Here is a 23,221-nt window from a genome sequence, read left to right as displayed (position 1 = left end):
AAATTTATTTTTTGTAAGTTTGATTTATAGTAGATTTATTTATTGAACTAACCTGGAGGCATGCCACTTTTATATAAGCTGGATTTCTGGGTTCAATACTAAATAGATCATTACAATTATCAGCATACAAAGTCATGTCTGTAAGAGACAGAATGTCCACTAAATTAGAGTAAATTCATAAAGTGAAAATCCACAAATTTTGGCTTACAAATGGCCTAATAAAATGAATACAGGTGAAACTATAGGATTTATGATCCATTAAATTTGTATTTATCAGGATCTTGTTTGATATGTTGGGTAAAGCTATAAAGGTATATGGGTAGAAATGTAAATAGAAAATAATTGTTGGACACAAACAAAGAGAGAGAGAGTTTCCGTTTATTCATTTCATTTCTTAAATTATCAGTGCAGTGTTTTACCAAGAAGGAAAACATTGTGAATTAGTTTTTGTTGATATGCCTTAAAGTTTTTATATTGCTTTAAGGAAATTATCTGATTTTTGTAGGGAAAAGCTACTTCATTCAATTTGTACTTTAATGATGAGTCATATTGTAGAAAGTGATATATATATTGTATGTGGAATTCAAGGAAATTAGTATAATTATAACAGTGCATGGTATATAATTAATTGGAAGGGGGAAATAATTATAAAGTTTTGTTATTTTTGGAATATGGATTTATTTAAAGATATAGATTGAGTGATTGAAAAGAAAAACGTAAATATGATTGCGATGTGTTTTGGGGTGATTTGAGATTAGTTTTTTTTTAAATGTTTATAACATAATTAGATTCCATATGACACGTACATGAATTAATTAATAATTATGTATATTTTTTTTTTCACAATAGTTTTTTTAGTTGATGAACGTTTCATACAGGGAACCTGTTCTTTGGCAAACAGATTTTGTATAAATTATCTATAAAATTAAACAGCAACAACTTTTTTAATGATTTTAAAAAATTGGAATATATAAGATTCAGTTGCTTTTTATTAAAGCAGCCTTGCACCAGATTTTGGCTTATTTTTTTTTTTTAAAAATATTGAGACTTTATTGGTCTTATTTTAAATAGAAAAAACCTTTCATCATTTGTAAGTCATATCATTTGTATAAAAATATATGTCATTTGTCGATTAAGTTATATTTTTAAGTATAAAATTTCGTATTTAATATGCATGTTTATTAAACTAGTGAATTTTTCTGAGGTTAATTTTGTTTTAAAGTTTGTTTACCAATCTGAAGGCCTGCTGAGCTTTAATGATGCTGTATATTTATTCATATATCTACATGTTCATAAAAGTGTCTCTTTTCCTCATTAACTTTCAAACATATGTTAATGTAATCAACTTGAGCTGAAGGGAAAACTAAAACACTATAAAAAAATCTGTCACCAATGACAAACATTTTCATTTTCTGATAATATTACAATAATATTTGAAAATTTGTTATTATAGTCAAACATGTCTTTTTTTACAAATAAAGGGAACTCAAAATATGTTTTTGATTGCAGATTGTCTATGTGTATCAAATGCTGGTTTTAAAATCACTGGTTTTCTACATAATTGTCATGGTCTTTATCCAGAGGTGGTCAGTAGACAGGATTTTTCTCAAAAAGCTTTGAAGATCAAATCACTAATAGGTTATATGCTTAACTGTGCATTTATGAATTTAACCATTTATTTTATTCCAGACGCAGATGTTTGTGTAAGCAAGACATAAACTAAGTGACATCCAACCTAACAGAATGGAAGATCATCTACACAAACGTGACCACACTGGCGTACAGGACTTTGTTCTACTTGAAGACTACACTAATCCAAATGCATTTGTCGAGAATCTCCGGAAACGGTTCCAGGAAGACCTTATCTATGTAAGTTTGTGTTATAATGTCTGAGCTGTTCAATGTGCCACTGATATTCATAAAACTTATCCTGTATAGTGTGGTGGAATGGATTTGGATAGCCTTGATGTAAAAAAAAATTAGAATTAATTTAAAGTGATTTTTCTACTTATAAAACAGACTAGAAAAAAGGCATCTTCCCAATTGAAATTTTCTTTAAAATCATGCAGTTTTCCCAAAAATCTGAACTTAAACCAGCTTTTTCACTTCCCAAATCAGCAATTTTAGCGATAATTTTTCCCAAAATCAAGAGGCTTAGGCCTCTTCCCAATTAAGTGAGAAAAATCACTGATTAATTTTTGCTTGTTGTTTGGCCAGTTTAAGGCTGTATATAAAATTAAATCATTGTTGTGGGGAATTTTTTTTGGCAAATTTGGGGCCTAGAGTCTCCATGGGCAAGAATTTGGAAAGGGTGCTGCACAACCACCCTACAAGCCGCACCCCCTGGCATTCTCTTCCTATATGACTAAGACCAACTTATGACACAATAACATTGTCATGTTTATGCACTTGAGAAGCCATTTATCGGGGAGGCAGTTTAACTAATCAAGTGTTTCTATTACTTTGTATCAAAGTCTGAGGATCACTAAAGAGCTGTTTTTAGATAGTACAAATATCTTATTTCATTAAATTTTATTTACACAAAAAACACTTGTAAGAAGAAGGAAAAAAGACTTGTAAAAAAACCCATTGATGCTGTCTGTATTTTTAAAAAAAATGTATGCAGCTGCATGTATGCATGCCATGAGATTGATGGATACTGGCACCAATGTTAGCTACTGGCACCATTTTAATAGCTTTCTTTATTTTAAGAATTTCTGCTCATTATACTTCAAATAAAACTGATTAAAATTCTTTTCCAGTGTTTGAAATGAGATAAATTAAGACATTAAAATTATAGGATTTTCTTTGTCTACTCTCCTGATCTTTTTTGAAATTACATAGATAGCCCAAAAAAATGCATTTTTAACATCATGAAAGTGTATAAGGTACAAGCGTGACATAGTGCTTGATTTGTAAGAGGATGATTTGTAATTTGATTACATTTTCAATAATTTACATAACAGATTTTTGATTAACTACCTGTATAATGTATTTCTTGTTCAAGTTTGGTTTCAGGTTGGTTTTATATCTTAATTAGTCATAAATTAACCATGCTCAATATCTTTCAATCTGGACAAAACCATTCCTAATTCAGGGATCATTCTGGTCAGGATTTTTAGTGAGAGATTTTCTCTCATTTGAGAAATTTTAATGAGAGAAATTAGATTTCCTTGAGAGATTTAATTTACATGATGGGCGAGGTTAAAAATATAGAAATTTCTAACTTTTTAAAATCACTGTACATATAAACATTGTTTATCTAATGAGGATATAAGAAGATGTAGCTCAAGACTGTTTATTACAGTGATTTTTGTTTTCACTTTTTTAACACATCCTATGTCTTTTCTTTTGTGAATTTTTAAACACAATAAAATTCTAGTTGTGAAAAATAAATATAATAAACACTTTTATTCTGAAATTTAAAAGAATTATACATGGATATCTACTACAACTATTATTTGCTGGACAACACTGTACTGTACAGAAGTTATTGTTGAGATTTGAAGAATATTTTTTATAACCTTACATTTTGTTTTCTTTATGATTCTCTTCATACACCTCCCTCCATTAAAAAGATATTCATTGAATATGTGACCTGAACACATAATGACAAATATCTCCATATCCACAAATATAAACAATGTAAACCTAAAGTAATTTTTATTCATAAACATCATTTTTAGTGTTATAAAACACCTTTAAATAACACTCAGCTTCCTTTTAGTATTTTTTTTTTAATCACGACATCGCGAAAATATGTGACAAATGAATATTTGTCTTTTTTCTGCTGAAACATTCACAATTCTAGCTATTGCTGATTGCAATAATATAAAATTAAATATTTTTGTTCAATAAAAGAATATTCATTATCGTCTATTTCATCAGGAATCGTAAAACAAATTTTTTTAATTTGTTCTTTACGGCAAAATTTACCGTGGTTGATGTTACATTTAGAAGACAAATTTTACCGGTATTTGTTTTTTACATGTCCATTTTTATGTTAGTCTGTGTCTAACAATTTTTATTAAAATCAATTAAAAGTGTTTTATGTAAATTCTCGACTTACAGATAGATAAAGGTTAGCCATCATACCGTACGGTGAATTTGCGGTCTCCGATCGGCAATTATTAGGCTAAATAATTCAAAGTGTTGGACTACTTTATGGAGTTTTTTTACACCGATTTCATTAACAAACAATTTGAAATTAAATTCTTGATGGGAATCGTGAATTTTTCATCATATTTTTGTGTAACTTTAGCATTCTTTTGATTGTGATTAGACATTTTCCGGCTCAAATTGCCGTGCGAGATTTTCTCTCATTTCACAAATTTCTATGAGATTTTGGTGATTTTTTTGCGAGATATCGCGGAAATCGCGCCCTAGAATGATCCCTGCTAATTGAAGGGATAATATCAACAATATAGGGACTGAATAGCAAGCAGTGCAGACCATGATCAGATGGCACAGATATGGCAGCAGGTCTTGGTCAGCAATGTTCACATGGCTAGAATCTTTTGCCACTAGCTGACAAAAAGTTAACACTTTAACTGTAAAATAATTCATTTTGGAAATTTTAGTTTCCTATGTAAAACATGTGTTATTACCGGTAGATGCATTCCTTGTATGAAAATTAAACTGCGCGGACCTTTACCAGAGGTTTGGCATTCCAAAAATCATTGTCCTTTGCTTTTCCCATGGTTAGGATGGTTGTCCAGGTAAAAGCTGACTCGTGCAAAAGATGAAGGGTAATGACAAAAGTAATGATAAGCCATTATATGTATGTCATTTTAGTTTTAATTGAAAGATCACACTATTGAAGAATTACTTAAGAATGTTTTTATACCCCCGCACAACAAAGTTGTAACGGGGGTATACTGGAATAGGGTGTTCAGTCGTCCGTCAGTTTTTCCTTGTCCGCCCAATAACTTAAGATTCCTCGGACCCACAGTCTTCATTTTTGGCATGGAGGTTAATCATGATTAGTAGATGACCCTATTCATTTTGAGGTCACTGGGTCAAAGATCAAGGTCGCAGGGGCCTTGACTATAAAAAGCTTGTCCTCCCAATAACTTAAGATTCCTGTGACCAACAATCTTCATATTTTGCAAGGAGGTTAGTCATGATTAGTAGATGACCCATATCGAATTTGAGGTCAATTGGTCAAAGATCAAGGGCACAGAGGAATTGACTAAAGAAACCTTGTCTGCCCAATAACTTAAGAATCCTTTGACCCACAGTCTTCATATTTAGCATGGAGGTTAATCATGATTATTAGATGACCAATATAGATTTTGAGGTCACTGGGTCAAGGTCACAGGGGCCTTAAGTTCAAAAAGCTTGTCCGCTCAATTGCTTAAGAATGCTTTGGTCAACAGTCTTCATATTTGGCATTGAGGTTGGTTATGACCAGTAGATGACCACTATTGATTTTAAAGTCACTAGGTCAAGGTCAGAAGGGTTTTGACTAAAAAACTTCTCTGCCCAATAACTTAAGAATCCTTTTGACCAACAGTCTTTGGCATGGAGGTTAGTCATGACCATTAGATGATCCTTTTAATTTTGAGGTCGCTGGGTCAAGGTCACAGGGGCCTTTAGTTCAAAAAGTTTGTCTGACCAATAACTTAAGAATCCTTTGACCCACAGTCTTCATATTTGGCATGGAGGTTGTTCATGACCGTAAGGTGACCCCTATTGATTTTTAGATCACTGGGTGAAAGGTCACAGGGGCCTTGATTGAAAAAAACTTGTCTGCGCAATTGCTTAAGAATGCTTTGGTCATCAGTCTTCATATTTGGTATTGATGTTGTTTATGACTAGTAAATGACTAGTAGGTGACTGTGTCAAAGGTCAAGGTCACAGGGGCTTTTACTACAATAAGCTTGTCTGCTCAAATACTTAAGAATGCCTGTCCGCAGTGTATTGATTTTGACTTTTTCACATTTGAAGAATTTAGAATACAGAACTTAGCAATGCACTTAGCTTACTACCCTCAGATTTGGCAGGGAGGTTGTGCTTGAGCTCTAAATGGCCACTGGTGATTCTGATAAAGTGGTATGTGTGGGTATTCACGCCATGGCAGCTAGTGGCTGTTCTAGTTTCTCTTACAAGATTGTTATCTTCATTTGTTTATTTTGTTTATATGTTTCCATATTTCAGACATACATTGGACCAGTATTGGTATCAGTTAACCCCTACCATGAACTGGACATATATAATGCTGAGGTCATGAAAAGTTACAAGAATGTCAACTTCTATGAGTTACCTCCCCATGTGTAAGTACACATATTTATAAATCTATGTATCTTAGTAAAACATATTTCTTTCTACATATAGAGCAAACTTCAACCTTTGTATAGGTTTAAAAATCTCTACAAATCTATTTAAGTCCACAAGCACTAAAATTATTCCCTGTCTAACTCTGACTTCCTGATTCTTAATATTCTACTGTAATATTTAAACTTGCCTGTATCAATCAGCATGACCAGAAACAAACATGTTTTCTTTTTATAACTGCAAATCGGCTCTTACTCGGCAGTAATTAGTGTAGCCGCTATTTCATGAAGAGACCAGTGCTGATATTGAAAATTGTGATTGGCATATTTTAATTAGCCAGGTCAGGTGTTTCTAAAAAGGCTGATAACACTGTAGCAATGTGAGGATACATTCAAATTTATAACATAGATAATGCACGTGGAGCTCAGCTCGCAGAGACAAATGTGAACACAGTAACCTTTTGATATCCTTTAAACTCTATGAAAAATGTCAATTATTAATTGCTGACTGTTTTATATTTTCTAGAAAAAAGTAAGCAAAACATTATTTTGTTTCATATGACAGGAATGAATTGCATCAAAAATACTAGGTATTGTTGAAAACTCATTGTTTTTACATGCCAGATTAAGTAATTGGACCCCATCCTTGTTTGTACGTGACTGCTGGGGAAAAATAATGTCATGCTTAATTAAAGAGGTGACACTTTCTATATTTTTATCTGATATCGAGTTGTAAGAGCCGATTTCAGTTATATGGGTAAGAGTCCGATAAGACTCCCTACGGTCGTCTTAATACGAACTCTTACCCATACATAATGCTTCCCTCTGTGAAAACAGGTTGAACATGTTTAGATAGTGATTACATTCTTTAAATTACTTGGAAAAATTCCTATAGTCTTTCATTTCAACAAAATAGCATCATGAATCATGCATACGTGATACTGGTTTTATTTCTGCATGTAAAAAAATCAAAACTTTCTGCTTTCGGCTGTCAGACTGGAAAGTTGCATTTTATATTCCATGAAAAAAAAAATGAGGGCAAAAAAACTAAAAAAGATAAAAGTGAATATTATTTTCATGGAAAGTTGGAGATTTATGATTTTCTTACATGTATAATGTAAGCTGATTATGAAGAGAAACATCTGTTGCAGGCATGGTATAAGAAGATTATCTCCTATTTCTGCAGCAGCAGACAATTTTATCTGTATCTTTATTGAAAATGCAGTTACATCATTCTTGCTCTGATGCAACAGTTTGTTGTAAAATGCAAGGAAGATTATGATTCATACATGGGAGATAATCCTGTAATCCAAGTATGTGACAGGTTGTTTATATCTTGTTTGTATATAATCTGTATAATTATATAAACATTTTGTATGAATATTGATATTATTAAAAGCTATGCTTGTAATGTTTGGAAACTTTATGCATATATTTTAGAGCGTAATAGGAGCCTGGGGGTCACTATCCAAGGCCCATAACTCTAATATGGATTTATCACAAAATTATGGCCCTTGAAAATTCAACATCCAGGCTTTTGTTACTGAGAAAATAGTTGAGCATGCTGTCCTATCTACAGTTCATGTTTTTTTATCAAAATTAAAATTCTCAAAAGTTTTATGCATATATTTAGTATGTATACTCAAATGGATTCTGTAAATTAACATTTGTCAAGAAGTTATAGGTCATAGTACTACCAATGTTTTGTGAAACTTAAGATGCATCCGGTTTGCACCATAAAAAAAACTGATTACGCATGCAATGAAAGTAAATCAGCATTCTTTTAACCCTACTTGAAAACATATCATAATAAAATTATCATGACATCACTGAAAGATGAGTTTTGCTATATATATATATACTATATTAGTTATAATGTTTGAAAGACAAGAGATTGATTTTGCAAGTAATTCGGAATAATGAAAATATTTTTTTCATTGCTGACAGTGTTATTGTGAAACTATTCTGTTACTTCTTTTAAAAATCAGAAGTTAAAGCCATGTTAACATAATGCTCAGTTTATTTGGAAATGATTGAAATTATATAAATTAACAACTGTTACATTTGTAATTATGTAATTAATTATATGTATAATAGTTGATAAAGTTTGTTTGATCTAAGAACATTCAACATTAATTTTACATCTATTCCCAAGTTCCTCCTGGGGGTGAAAGCATTTAATTCTGGTCGAAATATTTTTTTACTTCTATTGAAATCAAAAGTAACTCTTGTTAATACCCTATTAGCCTGTTGGCATCAACATAATCCACCCACGCGACCAGTACAGACCAAGATCAGCTGGCACGTCCTTGCTGTCTGAATCATGGACTGCACTGTTCACTATATTATTTGAAATATCCCCTAAAATTGATTAATGTGTTAGTCCAGATTAAAAGATGGACAAGTCCATTTAAGAAATATAGCGTTGAAAAAGGTTAATGATGATAATTTTATGCAATTCATTTAAAAACAGTTAACATATTTAATGTTACAGATGACAATTAAATATCTATTTAATGAGTTTGAAAATCAAGTCAATTACTATAATTTAGCAGAGTAAAAGTGACATGGAACAAGTTATATTGTATAGAATGAATTTCTACTTTAGCATATATACTGTTTAAGTGGTCAAGTTTGCAACATAGAAATGTTGGGTGTTTCTTTTAAGTTCATAAAAAAATCAAATTATGAAAAAATGGTTTCGTGAACTTTTTGGCACATTAAAATACATGTATCCACTTAATATAATTTTTACCCAAGCTATAAAGTCTATCCTTTGATTAAATCAGCAGACCATTTTATAATGATTTGAAAACTATTAGTTTATGGTTGGAAGATACAGTGAATGTTATGATATTTAAATTAGAGCTACATGCCTCCAGATGAGTTACGAAAATTGTCAAAGTATCAGTCTTAATGAAAAGTTATATAAATAAGCAGTTAGGTGCATTGGATGAGGTTTAATCCCTTAATTTTTACACTTGAAAACTTTTTTTTTTTTTTTTAAAGAAATTAAAAATATAAAGAAATTACCCAAAATCATAAAAAAAAATCAGATTTTTTATATACGTACATGTAATTAACAAAATCTGGAGGCATGCTACTTTAAACCAGACAATTCAATTTGTACAAAGTATATAAAAACGTTGAATTAATGGAAATAGTTTAGTAATTTTGGTTACTTGACAGCTAATAAATATACAACAAAAAATGTATAATGTAACATATACCACAAACTAACAGTATCAGTTTGTAAAATAAAGATAGTAAAAGTCAAGTAGCTGCCTCTCAAATTCCTCAGTTGTATGTGGGTTTAAGTACTATAATTGATATGTAAACATACCATTAAAACATGATCTCTTGTAATAGTTAACATGTATACCGTGTATATTAAAGGAACTCCACTCAAGTTTCTTTGACACAACAGGGACCTGAAATATTTTTTTGAGATTTTATGTACGTCTGATCCAATAACTTTTGTGCAAAATTCCGTATCATTCATTCACTCCATTTTTCCAGAAAATGAAAAAATTTACCATAAAAATGAAAAGTTTTTAAGAATCGCACAAAAAATAAAATTTCAATCTAATTCTAAAGGTATTTTTATGCCACCGCAGCATCTGCGATGCGGTGGCATATAGCGATTCACCTGTGTGTGTGTGTGTTTGTTTGTTTGTGTGTTATATAGATTATATAGTGAACTTAAAAAATCTTCTTGTGAAAAACCACTAGTCCAATTTCAACCAAACTTGGCAGGATTGATCCTTGGGTGAAGGGCTTCCAAAGTTGTTCAAAGAATTTAATTCCATGCAGAAATCTGGTTGCCATGGCAACCAAAAGGAATTATAAGAATAAATTTAAAAAATCTTCTTGCAAAGACCCAAAAGGCCTAGAGCTTAGATATTTTGCATAAGGCATTGTCTGGTAGACCTCTACCAAGATTGTTCAAATTATAGCCCTGGGGTCAAATCGGCCCCGCCCCGGGGGTCATTGATTTTCACTATATGTACATATAGTAAAAACTTAAAATACCTTCTTGTAAAGACCCAAAAGGCCTAGAGCTTAGATATTTTGTATAAGGCATTGTTTGGTAGACCCTTACCAAGATTGTTCAAATTATATCCCGGGGGTCAAAATCAGCCCCGCCCGGGGGGTCATTGATTTTCACTATATGTACATATAGTAAAAATTCTTAAAATACCTTCTTGTAAAGACCCAAAAGGCCTAGAGCTTAGATATTTTGCATAAGGCAATGTCAGGTAGACCTCTACCCAGATTGTTCAAATTATAGTCCTGGGGTCAAAATCGGCCCCGCCCGGGGGTCATTGATTTTCCTCATATTTACATAGTAAAAACTTATAGTAAAAACTTTAAAAAAATTTCTTCTAGCAATTGACAAATACTAGAGGTTAGATATTTTGCATGAAACATTGTGAAGTGAACCTCTAGCAAGATTGTTCAAATAATAGCCCTGGGGGTCAAAATTGCCCCCGCCCGGGGTCATTGATTTTCAATATATACATATAGTAAAAAATAAAAAAATCTTATTGTCTGAAGGTACAAGGCTTAGAGCTTTAATATTTGTTAAATGATATCATCTATAGGTACTCTACCAAAGTTGTTCAAATTTTGCCTCAAGTGTCAAAGTTAAAAGTGAACTTTGATATCAGCTGACCTAGATTTTGACAAAGTGTCTTACTGTGTTGTCCTTTGATGCAGTCATGAAATTTAGGCTGTGTGAAATATGACCTTCACCACCAAATTGACTAGACTCAAGTGCATTGATATATTCCTACTCTGATCTTTATTGAGTTAACAATAGATTTAACCACTAATCTGATAATAAGAATGAGATAGGTCAGGGATCTATGCATTATGACAATCTTCAATTGTATAGAAACAAAAAATATCTGTTCCTACACTACAATTTAGTGTTGCATTAATGCGGTGGCATAGCATTTTTCTCAAATGCAATCTTGTTTTTTTTATTATTGTTTGAATATTTTTCCATTCTTAATGTCCCAGTTGATTGATGTAAGACTTTCAAATGTTATGTTTTTAGGCTTTTGGATGTCAGTGGAGCTCCTTTAAGAATATTTATAATGTTTATTTTGATACATACTGTATTAGCTTATCAAAAGTTTAAAAAAATTTATGGCTTTCCAAAAGTAGATTCATATAAATATTTGGCATACACTTTAGATATTACTAAAGCTATATCAAATGGTTTAAAAACAAGTATTTGCCACATACATATTACTTTAGAGTGAATGTTAACAATTTCCCCTTTATATACCTGTTTCCAAGTATACCTTGTAACTGACAATAATTTGAGACTTTATATGAGTTGTATACAATGTTATTATGTGATCTTGTTACATTGACTCATTTCCCTTTTTATAATGATATTATTATGTATTTTGCAAACTCATCTTGCTATTAAATACTGCATCAAATTTTATCATGCATTTTATCGTAAACTTCTTATTTTAATTGTAACAAAAAATGCACATTGTGCTATATATAAGTAAAGTATATCCTGTTTAAGCAGCTGACTTCATCTTAAATGGACTTCTCCTTCTTTCAATATAGACAAAACCATTTATCATTTCAAAGGAACATTTCAAAAGATATACTGACTGAATAGCAAACAGCATATATGTGTTGGCTGATCATGGTCCGGACATGGTCACATGGATAGAATCTGTTGCTGCCTGAGCAGGTTAAGGGTATAAAGATTTGGGACTATGGCTATGGTTTCAGAAACATTAAGTATTTTCTTTAGGTTAAAGTTTACTTAATAACCTACATCACTAGGACCTTACCAATGTGGGTTAAAAATCTTCCTAAGGAATTATGTGAGGAAGCTGTGTGGCTTTTGGCTTGTCTGTTACGAAGAAAAAGTCAAGCCATTATGATTGCTATGGCGTAGTTGGCCATTATTCAAACATTTCAAAACTTATCAACATGAAGCTTGGAATAATTACCTATATCATGACAAGATGCAGTTGTTAGACAAGGGGCATAATAAGCAATATGTTTGGAGTAATACCCCTTTTTGCTTTAGAATTTTTAACAGATTAGTGTTAACACTGCATGCAGTGCTTTTACTATAACACAAGTGCCTGTCTATGGCCTTGAACAATGCAGAAAGGGACATTTGAGGTCTTCCTCTCAGCAAAGCAAGCTGGATCTTGCATCATGACCAAAGCACAGCAACCCCTTTAAAGATTGATTGCTACCGTTTTTTTCCCCCCCGAGATTGTTCTTGTTCGACTGTTCAATGATTTGTTCTTTTTTTCCAAAATAATGTAAATGATTATTCTAAATTCTCAAAAGGAATATTGTTGCATTGTTATTTTATCCCAATTTACCAAATTTCAAAAAAAAAAAAAAAATAAATAAACAATAATAATAAAAAAAATCTTTCATTTGAGAGGACTGAACAGGACACAATTTCCCAAAAGAGTGACTACATTATACTATCACTAGGATATACTTGAAACATATTTGTAACGCCCTTCATCTCATTGTTTTAATGAATTCCATTACCATGATTAGTTTCTATTGTCCTTGTGGATATAGTATAGTATATCTAAAGTCAGTACAATAGCAAAATGACTTTTATCTATAGTAGTACAATGTAATTCAAGTGCAATTTTCCAATGATCAAGAATGGAATGGTTTCGTTACCATGAAACATCGGAAACATCATGTGACTGATTGAAACTGGTTTCAGCTAGATAATATATGTTTTACGGATGAAACAAATACTTTGATTAATTTACCAGGCTTCATCAATACATCTCATTGTATAGACTGGAAGTTAAATGGGAGTGAAAAATGAGCCCTTATATTGAATTGGTTGAGGAAATGCTGATGTAATGAAATGAAATGAAATGATGATTTTGTGATGATTTGATTAATCATAATCTAAACATCATAGTTATTCATGCATATGAAAACACTCAGTAATTTGGAGATTTTTTTTTATCCTATCGTCCTTGAGGTTATTTTGTTTGCAGTCAAACGTACATTTTACTTTAATGTCAATATGCAAAGGGTATTACCTTCCTTATGAAATGATTTTTCTTCATGAAAATGAAGCTTCTTGAGAAAAGTCATGACTATATTTTTAACTCAAATATTAGAAAAAAAGGGAGAACTATTGTACTCACCCAGGCATCAACACGCATTAGTAAAGTTTTTGTTTGTAAGCTGGTATCTCCATAACTACATAAGGGAACAAGTTGAAACTTTACATATTTATTTGAGAGCATAATAGGAGGTCATTATCGAAGGCCTGTAACCCTAACTTGGGTTTTTACACAGTAATGGCAACTTTTTGAACTTAGAAAATTCTATGTTATCCAGGCTCTTGTTTGACTTTCAGCTCTAAAAGTAGTAGAGCACTGTGAGTCACTGTCCTACCGACAGCTCTTGTTACTAACCATGAACCTGTAATATCAGGGGTTTCTTTATGACTGGTAGCCAGGTTAAAATCTTACTGTAGTTGAAAAGAGTCTACCTAGCACAATCAAGTTTAAATAAATTTTAGTTTAAATAAGTCCTGTTTTTAAATAACTTGAACCCGAGATTTAATTTCGGTTTTCAGGTTTGCAATTGCTGATGCCTCGTATAGATCTATGCGAGGTGAAAACCGGGACCAATGTATACTGATCTCCGGAGAGAGTGGCGCTGGGAAGACAGAAGCATCGAAGAAGATCCTTCATTATATAGCCGCTAGTAGTAAAGATACGAAAGATGTTGAACGAGTTAAAGATAGGCTGCTAGAGTCAAACCCACTACTTGAGGTAAAATTTCAAAACTGTGATAGCTTAAGTCAAGGCATAGCAATGTACATAATCATCACCTTTGTTCAGTTACGTGTTAACGCCTATTAGATTATATAAGGATTTTACCCGTTATTGCACTAATAAGTTGATGATATAATTTATCTTACTCTTTAGGTTGATATATACTACCGTAATTTGAAAATATATCATATGTAAGGCATATCACACTGATTAAAACAGAGTGAAATATAGAATATTGTGAAGCAAAGTAGAATGCACTGTGTGATAAAAAATTCATGCAAATTGGTAATTGATAAATTATAAATGTCTGTCTTAATTGTTTTAGATAGATACTTTCCATAATAAATGGCAGATATTATTATTCTTGCATATCAGACTGGCGTTTCTGTTACTTTTACCCATGCCAGAAATTTAATCTGGCATGGGGGGGTACCAGATGTGTCACATGCTGTACAATGGCATGCTTAGGATGATGTTATTTTATCATTATGAATGAAGTTGTTATTTCATAGGCTGATGTAAGAAAATAATGTAGTTACTGGTGTAATGACATAAATTTCAATGGAAAATTGTTTTATTAAGTTAAATAGTTTAAAATATAATGGAATATGGTAGAATATGCAAGAAAATATACCTGACATATGTTTGCGGTTTGGATCAGGAGATCCGTTCCTTGGGAATACGCTCATGGGCGATTACCATGCAAGCCTTGCTACTTCCCATCTGAATGGCAACATGACAAATATTATTATTCCTAAATATAAAGATAGTTATTAAACTTTTATTTTAAATAACTGTTACTGCTATAAGACCTCATTATTGTGTTTTCTTTTGTTTTCCTTCTTCAGGCTTTTGGAAATGCCAAAACAACCAGAAATGATAATTCCAGTAGATTTGGAAAGTACATGGACATCCAGTTTGATTATAAGGTATACAAATTATTTGTATCTTTAGCTTGCCTAACTTTTTATGTTTACACCACATATATTTATGAATTTATTTTGTTATTTACTTAGGAGTGTAAAATGTGTAAAATGATGATTAACACAAATTCAGTAGCGAAAAAAATGACCTTAATTGCTCTTTATTTGCGTACGTAGGTCATTTTTTTTACACACAGTTATTGGGCCGAATAAGGACCCTATTCAAAAAGCCAAAAAAGTATGTTTTATTCACAATTGTTTTATGAAAATTCACAATAAGATTATTGTCAATGACTTCAATTCATAAGAAATAGAGATATTAAACTATGTTCGAAGAAGGTGTTTTCCAACACAGTATTTAAAAGAAATTCCGATCAAAAAGCTAAATTTTTACAGTACAAAATAGGAACATGTCCTTACCACACTGTTCTTAACAATTCAAAGGACACGGGACCGACCCATTTACAAACTAGAAGAAAACCCTGATATGAAAATGTCACATACTAATGTTTTACATTGCAGGGTGCTCCTGTCGGAGGTCACATTCTAAATTATTTATTGGAGAAGTCTCGAGTGATTCACCAGGCCAATGGGGAGAGAAATTTCCACATCTTCTATCAGATGCTCGTTGGAGCTACCCCAATCATGTTGAAACAGCTGAAACTGTCTTCTGAACCAGATAAATACTTTTATCTAAATCAGGTATGTTATTAGCCCTTGACGTTCTTACAGAAAAATTGACGTGTTAAGATGTCATCAATACACATTTCAAGACTGTGTGACCGGGTTCTTATAAAACTGTTGGTGGGGGCATAAATTTTATTTACAAACTTTTGACAGCTCTGAGACTTAAGATGGTCAATTATGAATCAATTGCAATTTTAGTAAAGGGACACATTTAGCAGAGTAATTGGACGAATTTAGCAGATTCAGGCAAGAAATTAAGCAGTGTAGAGGGACAAATAAAGCAGAGTAAAGGGACAAATTTAGTGGAGTAAGGGGACAATTTAGGCGAGTAAGGGGTCACATTTAGCAGAGTAAAGGGACAAATTAAGAAGAGTAAAGGGACAAATTTAGCAGTGTAAAGGGTCAAATTTAGCAGAGTAAGGGGACCAATTTAGCAGAGTAAAGGGACAATTTAGTTAAAGGACAAATTCAAAAGTGTAAGGGCTTAATTAAAAGAAATTTATTTTGTAGATGTAATAATACTGATCACAGGTGCGGAGTCCCCTCCAATATCACTTTAAACTCAATGTGTTAATTTGCATAAGTAGCGTCACCTATAAAACATGGCGGATTGAATCAAATGTAATTGTTTTTAATCATTTACCTAATCTTTAAAGAACTCACAGTTATGTTCTTTAATGCAAAGATGTAACAGCGTATACTATTAAAATTTGTCTGTAATTGTTTATCATTTTCACTTTGATGAATATACATATTGATAAATGTATAAATTACTCTAGTACACTGGAGAACACCACTCTATACCTTGAACTTCCTGCTTGGGAAACTACCTTGCTTTGAATTAAGAACAATCCTGTTGTTACCTTTAAATTATTTAAGTCCATTATTCATGTAATGAATATAGCAATCCACTGTATGGAGTCTAGGTCTGTCCCTACTGATAAGCATAGAATAATCGCTAGCTGTGAAAGTTGTTTTGAGAAAATAAGCCAATATTAATGCACAAGTCACATTTTTATTCTACAAAAAGTTTTTTTGTTTTAATTCTTTGAATTCCTTCAAATTGCAACACAAAATGATTCTTTGTACCATTCCAGCACCTATGAAAAAAAAAAGAAGGGAAAGAACAATAATTATGATTTTTCCGAAAATTTTCAAGTTCATGTCTTAATTTACAGATTTACATCATATTATGGAACATTCTAACAAATTAAAATTTGTTATGTAGTTTAATTAACATGTCAGACTGGTAACCTAAGGGTCAACTATCTGCATTGGTCCAATCCTATCAGGGGGGGGGGAGGGGGGGATGGGGGGGGGGGACAAACCGGTGTTTCATTGAACAAGAAACTTATCACTCACTGCTTTGTACTGGTTGTTTCCAGGAACAGATTCGAGAAGCATATAGCTTCCTACACAATCAAACTATAAAATGTATTCTTTATAAACTTATTTGTAATGATGAAGCCTGCAAGGAAGATACTGAGATGGCCAATGAAGTCAAAATAAATAAAAACATTACTTACAGACTATACTAATTTTTTACCACAAGCTTTTGTTTGTAAAAAAAAAATTTTTACAACATAATAATTGTTGAGTTCTTTAAAAAATTCTAAAAATATTTAAATATAATATGTAATTAGTGATTTTTGGGGACACATTTGTTTTGTGTTACAGGGTGACAGTAGTGTGTTACAGACTATGGATGATCAGGCCAACTGGAGGCACGTACAACATAGTCTTGATGTCCTGGACTTTACACAGGAACAACAGAAGGTATAAACAATTTATCTTAGTTCTTTGGTGGTGATGATGTTGGTAATTTTCACATCGGATCAGTGCAAATGACCATAGAAAAGATTTAATGATAAATCACAACAAATGTGACCTGTGCCATCTAGGAATTGAACCTGGGTTGCCTGATCCATAGTCCAAACCTCAACTCGCTTCTTTGTTCTTTGCCTCACTACATACTGCTTAATAGCAAGCAGGTTTTTTTTTATATATTTTATATAACAGTTAAATTATTTTTTATTTAGTTAGATTGGGACAAATCTGTCTGGGTTATCAAAATCACTTTCAAATCCACTTGAGGTTATAAAATATTATTCTATTAGCTTTTGTCTCCGATCTCTGGATTGAGGGTTCTGCACCATTAAAATACATTTGTAAAACCTGAATTGTCTTGTTTTGTTTTTTCTGCAACACAAAGATAACAAAAGTCACATGGTATATAACTTGGTATAGGCACCTTTTGTTATTCCTTGCTTCTAGGGTCCTGTTACTGAACTACTTTTGTGAAGAAATTCAGATATTTCAATATTTTATGCAGGATTTTATAATTGGTTTTCTATTTCAGGCCTTATTTGCTATTGTTGCAAGTGTGTTACACCTGGGTAATGTAGAGTTTGGCACGGAGGAACCCAAAGATGATGCTAAAGTGACCAATATAGAACATGTTGATGTCATTTCTGATGTAAGTATGGACCATTAAATTGAATCATATTAACATTTACCCTGCTGAAGGGGGCGTCTGTGGCCAAGTGGTGAGGTCTTCCTCTACAGTAACGCTGGAACGTCGCCATTTGACCTATACAGTGTCAGTATGACGTAAATCCCAATTAAACAAACAAACAAACAAAACCCTGCTGAAGGCGAAAGTGATTAGTCTTTGCCACCAGTATAGAGCCAGGCCAGCAGTCTTGGACCAGGCTCTATATTGTTCGCTGGCCAATTTCAAATTCTCAACTTTATATACCTTAAATTGATAATGAACTGTTCCAAAATGGAAATTGGAAAATTCAGCAGGTTAAAGGTTAAAATTAAATGGGATGTTCAAAATAATGTGTAAAAGCCTAATTACTTAATATTTTAGGTATATATATTTAAATGTTACCCGATGTTGCTATAGTGATTAAAACAACAATGAAGTTTTGCTTCAATGCAAATTGTTTCATTGTTTGCTTTTTCAGATTTTGTGCAAAATGCACTCTGTATTTCAAAGGTATAAATGCCTCTGGAAATTTTAATTGAATTACCATATTAAGTTATGAAGCTTTAGCAGATTGTTTTCATAGAATCCTCATTTAAAAGATCTGTTCAGAATGAGGTTCATGTATATAGCTTCAATAATTGTTGACCAATTCAGGAATATGTAGTTTGGTACAAGTATACTTATTGTTACACAGTTACTTCCCTTGTTATATCATGAGCCATTGTCAATAAAAAATTATTTAGAAATTCAATGTTTGATGGTGTTTCTTTTTGTACTGGTATAATGCTATGTATTCAATTGGTACTAGAAAGACATTATAGAATTATTATATTTTCTACTATAACTTTTGCTCATTTTTCAGTTATTGGGATGCAAAGAGGATGCTCTCCTATCAGCCTTACAAAACAGAACTATAGAAGCAAAAGGTGAAAAGGTCTGTAAAATTGTACTTTATTATCCCTTTCTGATAACATCCTTATCAAAAGGGGTTAGTAAGTCCGTCTGTTCTACTTTCTGGACCTATATCTTGGATTTGGTTTGATAGATTGTAACAAAATTTGGTATAGATGAGAAACCTGTTTAGTGTCAAATACATGTATTGAATTCTGGTCCTTTATACCTAAAAAAAGGTATTTTTACTGGAGAATTGGCCAATATGTTTACCATTGTAAGTCAATATAAAATCAGTTCAAACCTCAGTTTTTTGAAATTTTAATACAAAATCTCTTGAATAAACATGTATATATTTTGATAAGGACATCATTCACAACTTAGTTTTTTTAGATAAACTAAGTGTTTTCTCTGATTTTGTAATAGTCATAATTGCAAAGAACATTTTTCTTCCACCTTACATTTTATTTTCAACATTACTAAGCAGACCCTGTCCTGAAGTAAAGTTATAATGGCAATATATGTATTTGCATTTTTTTATTTTCTTAGCTATTACTTTCCTAATTTAATATAATACAATATAATAATCATGTAATTTAAATGTTCCACACACAGATGAAATCTCCACTGACAGTGGATCAAGCCCTGTATGCACGAGACGCCTTAGCTAAAGGAATTTATGACAGACTTTTCACATGGATAGTACATAAAGTGAATGCCTCCCTCTCTCATAGGGTATGTACTATACTCAGGATGTACTTATCCAGGGTCTTACATTTTGTTTGTAATTCAATGTATCATAACTTTGTAAAGGTATTTACATTTAGACAAGAGAGAATCGCTGACTTCTAAAAGAAAGAAATTTGCTAGACTGCTACTTTTTTAGTATTAGTTAAGGGAAACTATTTGCGAGACCATGACTATACAAGTAAAAGGTAGATTCTCTTTTATATCTGTTTAAATTTGTGCCTTAATAAATTGATGATTTAATTTATTTTTGTTTGTAAAGTTCTTGTATACACTCAATATTTATATGAAGGTCCCATGACAGTTTTTAATTTCTTATATTGTACTTTGGATCTTATTTGTCACAGGCAAGAATGAAGTGTTCATTGATGGGACTGCTAGATATTTATGGTTTTGAAATCTTTCAAGTGAACTGGTAAGTCGGACAATTGTGTTCATGTTTATCTATAAAATTTTGCTTTGTTTAGACAAATCTTCATAGAATAACCAACTTTCTGACATTTTCCAGCATGTGAAAACAGAAAATTCAGTCTGATATGCAAAAAGTTTTAGTCTTGATCTTGAAATCATCCAATTATATGCAAAAATTAAAAAAAGACAGGAAGTTATTAAGCTAGCAATAAAAAGTAGGCAAGATTACAATTGAATTTAGTAAACAATAAAACAAATAAGAGTTTCAGTATCATTTACTGTTTGTATACCAAATACACAGTGACAGAAATTATTTACATTTCAGTTTTGAGCAGTTTTGTATAAACTATTGTAACGAGAAATTGCAGCAGCTATTTATTCAACTTACACTTAAATCTGAACAAGAGGAATATGAAAGAGAAGGAATACAGGTAATTATTCCCCTTTTGACCATCTACCTACTGTGTTTCTTAAATGGACGTGTCCAGTTTCCAATTTTGGAATTGTCGATTATCAGTTTTCATTCAGATGAAAAAAGTTGTTCGGACAAAAGTGTAGAGCTAATGATTCTAGACTTAACGAATGTGCAAGCTAGACTGGATGTATACTGATGGCAAAGATTAACCATTTTTGTGTTGCCTGCTTCAAAGTAGTGCCAACATATAGGAATCACTTCTTCATCGTCTGTTCATCTGTCTGTCCGTCTGCCTATTTTCTGTTTTAGTAGGAAAAGGGTTATTGTACAGCTTAATGTGAAAATGTAAAAGTTTGGCTGATATATTCCAAAACTTCAGAGAGAATATCTATTACATGTGTGGTGGCATAACCCTTGCTTAAGCTTGTAATTTCATTAATTGATGAAAGGATTCACTTGAAATTTAACTTGTCTGTAGGCTCATTATAAATTACATATTACTGGCATAAATAACATATTACTGGCATAAATGACATATTACTGGCAAAGACCTATCTTATAGAGTTTAAACTCTAGCATAGATATTTACTTAATTTTTTCCTTTTGGGAACATTGAAATAATTTTCATTGCTCTTGTTTTATTATGAAGCACTGATAACAGGGTGAGGTCTTACATTAAAATGTCTGATAATAATTATTTAATATACTTCATTTTACCACAATGGGAACCAGCCCATCTTATAATATATAGTAAATATTATTTCTCCCACAGTGGGAACCAGTCAAGTACTTCAACAATAAGGTCATCTGTGACCTGATCGAGTCTAAGCCCCTGGGTGTGATCTGTGTGATGGACGAGGAATGTTTGAGACCCGGGGATACCACTGACCAGACCTTCCTGGATAAACTATCAGAGATGATAGGGAAACACCCTCACTTCATCAGTCACAGTGTGGCGGATAATACCACTAGAAAAACCATTCAGAGAGATGTAAGATTAATATTAAATCATTTCATTTAATCATTTTGTATTTTTGTTAAAACAAACAGGATAATCCTCATTAAGTGTTTATGCAAAATTTATTTTAGTTTCATCATGTAGGAAACTATAAACTTAAAACAATCTCTTAAAGTAAGGAGCAATAAGTGTAAGTGTCTTGCTCAAGAAAACAACAGCTTGCCTTTAATGGGGTTTGAACCCACCCAGCTAGCAATTCTAAAGTGTTTCAAAATACTGTAGCTGTATTTTACTGGAATGGGACTTAACTTTAAGCCATTGTTTTCAAGATAGCATATGTCATCAAAGATTGTTAATGCAATTAAAGTATTTAGCTTGGCAATATTATCAAAGTAACAAATGTTATTAAGGTTAGCAAGAATGTAAATAAAGAAACCTTATAATATTTTCAAATCATGCTATTGAAATAAGGAGAGAATCAGTTTCGATAAAATTCTAATTTTTCCTGAAAAAAATAAGTGTGTATTATTTAACTAGTCTTTTTCCTATAAAAAAAATTTGGTAAGAAATAAAGTACATATGTACATAAAAACAATTCTGTAAACAATATGGCCAGCTTTAAATCATTTGCCTCTCATGACTTTTTGTTCGAACCCCATCAGTGACTTTGGATTCTTTCATGTGAGGACGCTATCCCGCAAGCTTAGGGAGGTCAGTGGTTCTTCTCAAGTGCCTGCCTGTTTCTGAAATAAAGCACACAAAGCAGCGGAGATCTCTCTCCACATAAGAGCTGGAAAGTCACCATACACCCTTTACAGTGTTAGTATAACTAAAAATCTAACAAAAAAAAACATTTCAGGAATTTCGACTGTTGCATTATGCAGGTGATGTTACCTACAATGTGAAAGGATTTCTGGATAAAAACAATGACCTTCTATTTAGAGATCTCAAAGAGGTGAGAACAAGCCCTTGAATTTATTATGAAACCATTAACTTACTAAATATTTGTAGTGGATAAGCCATGCTTTTAATATTGGAGCAGCCCATTCAAAGTTCAAGGGATTTTAATATCAAAATACAAACAATTTGAGCTACAAACTGTACAGAGCAAGGGCTGAAAACACAGATGTGCAGGCTGGCCTGGCTCTATACTGGTGGAAAAGGCTAACTGATTATGGCTCCCCGCAAGTGGAGCTATTATGTTGAGTAAGGAAGTTTGTATTTTTCACTTAACATAATAGTATAATTTCAAACAAATTTATTTGTACAGAAAAGAAGTAGATCTAGTTGATTTCAAATAATAATGTTTTATATATGTGATTTTCATGCCTTTTTCATGTTATATGATGTTCTGTATATATATATATATATATATATATATGTTCTTTAAAGTGTTCGCTGTATATATTTGTTATGAATATGCTGAGACCCACTTGGAAGATCGGGGAAACGTAATGTGTTAGCCTCATTTAATAAAGTTGTTACTTCTTATTCAGTAAATGATTAAATAGTTGGTGTACCTTTTGACGACAAAATCTGTCAATATACCTGAAAAAATCTCTGAACCAGTACTGTACTCAAATAAAACTTTTTTATTCAGTAC

The 23,221-nt window shown here is 32.0% G+C and overlaps 1 protein-coding gene across 8 annotated transcripts in view; it reads left to right on the top strand.

Moving 5' to 3' along the window:
• LOC132736399 (unconventional myosin-Ic-like) overlaps positions 1 to 23,221 on the top strand; it is a 61,572-nt gene that overhangs the window by 13,491 nt on the left and 24,860 nt on the right. For 4 of the 8 annotated variants that reach the window (XM_060723556.1, XM_060723536.1, XM_060723543.1 and 1 more), the window contains exons 2-14: positions 1,690 to 1,869; positions 6,160 to 6,275; positions 13,891 to 14,089; positions 14,941 to 15,021; positions 15,538 to 15,717; positions 17,380 to 17,478; positions 18,062 to 18,178; positions 19,059 to 19,130; positions 19,703 to 19,822; positions 20,182 to 20,249; positions 20,571 to 20,676; positions 21,433 to 21,651; positions 22,478 to 22,573. In XM_060723556.1, the coding sequence (XP_060579539.1) occupies positions 1,744 to 1,869; positions 6,160 to 6,275; positions 13,891 to 14,089; positions 14,941 to 15,021; positions 15,538 to 15,717; positions 17,380 to 17,478; positions 18,062 to 18,178; positions 19,059 to 19,130; positions 19,703 to 19,822; positions 20,182 to 20,249; positions 20,571 to 20,676; positions 21,433 to 21,651; positions 22,478 to 22,573 (1,599 nt within the window). In that variant the 5' untranslated portion in view covers positions 1,690 to 1,743. Of the gene's footprint in view, positions 1 to 408; positions 717 to 1,689; positions 1,870 to 6,159; positions 6,276 to 13,890; positions 14,090 to 14,940; positions 15,022 to 15,537; positions 15,718 to 17,379; positions 17,479 to 18,061; positions 18,179 to 19,058; positions 19,131 to 19,702; positions 19,823 to 20,181; positions 20,250 to 20,570; positions 20,677 to 21,432; positions 21,652 to 22,477; positions 22,574 to 23,221 lie in introns of those variants that run through there. The other 4 variants (XM_060723564.1, XM_060723580.1, XM_060723529.1 and 1 more) reach the window with 3 other exon arrangements.

This window comes from Ruditapes philippinarum, unplaced genomic scaffold (assembly GCF_026571515.1).
Source record: "Ruditapes philippinarum isolate M1 unplaced genomic scaffold, ASM2657151v2 ctg1013_1_1_1_1, whole genome shotgun sequence".
Lineage (NCBI taxonomy): Eukaryota > Metazoa > Mollusca > Bivalvia > Venerida > Veneridae > Ruditapes > Ruditapes philippinarum.
This window is presented reverse-complemented; position numbering and strand designations above follow the sequence as displayed.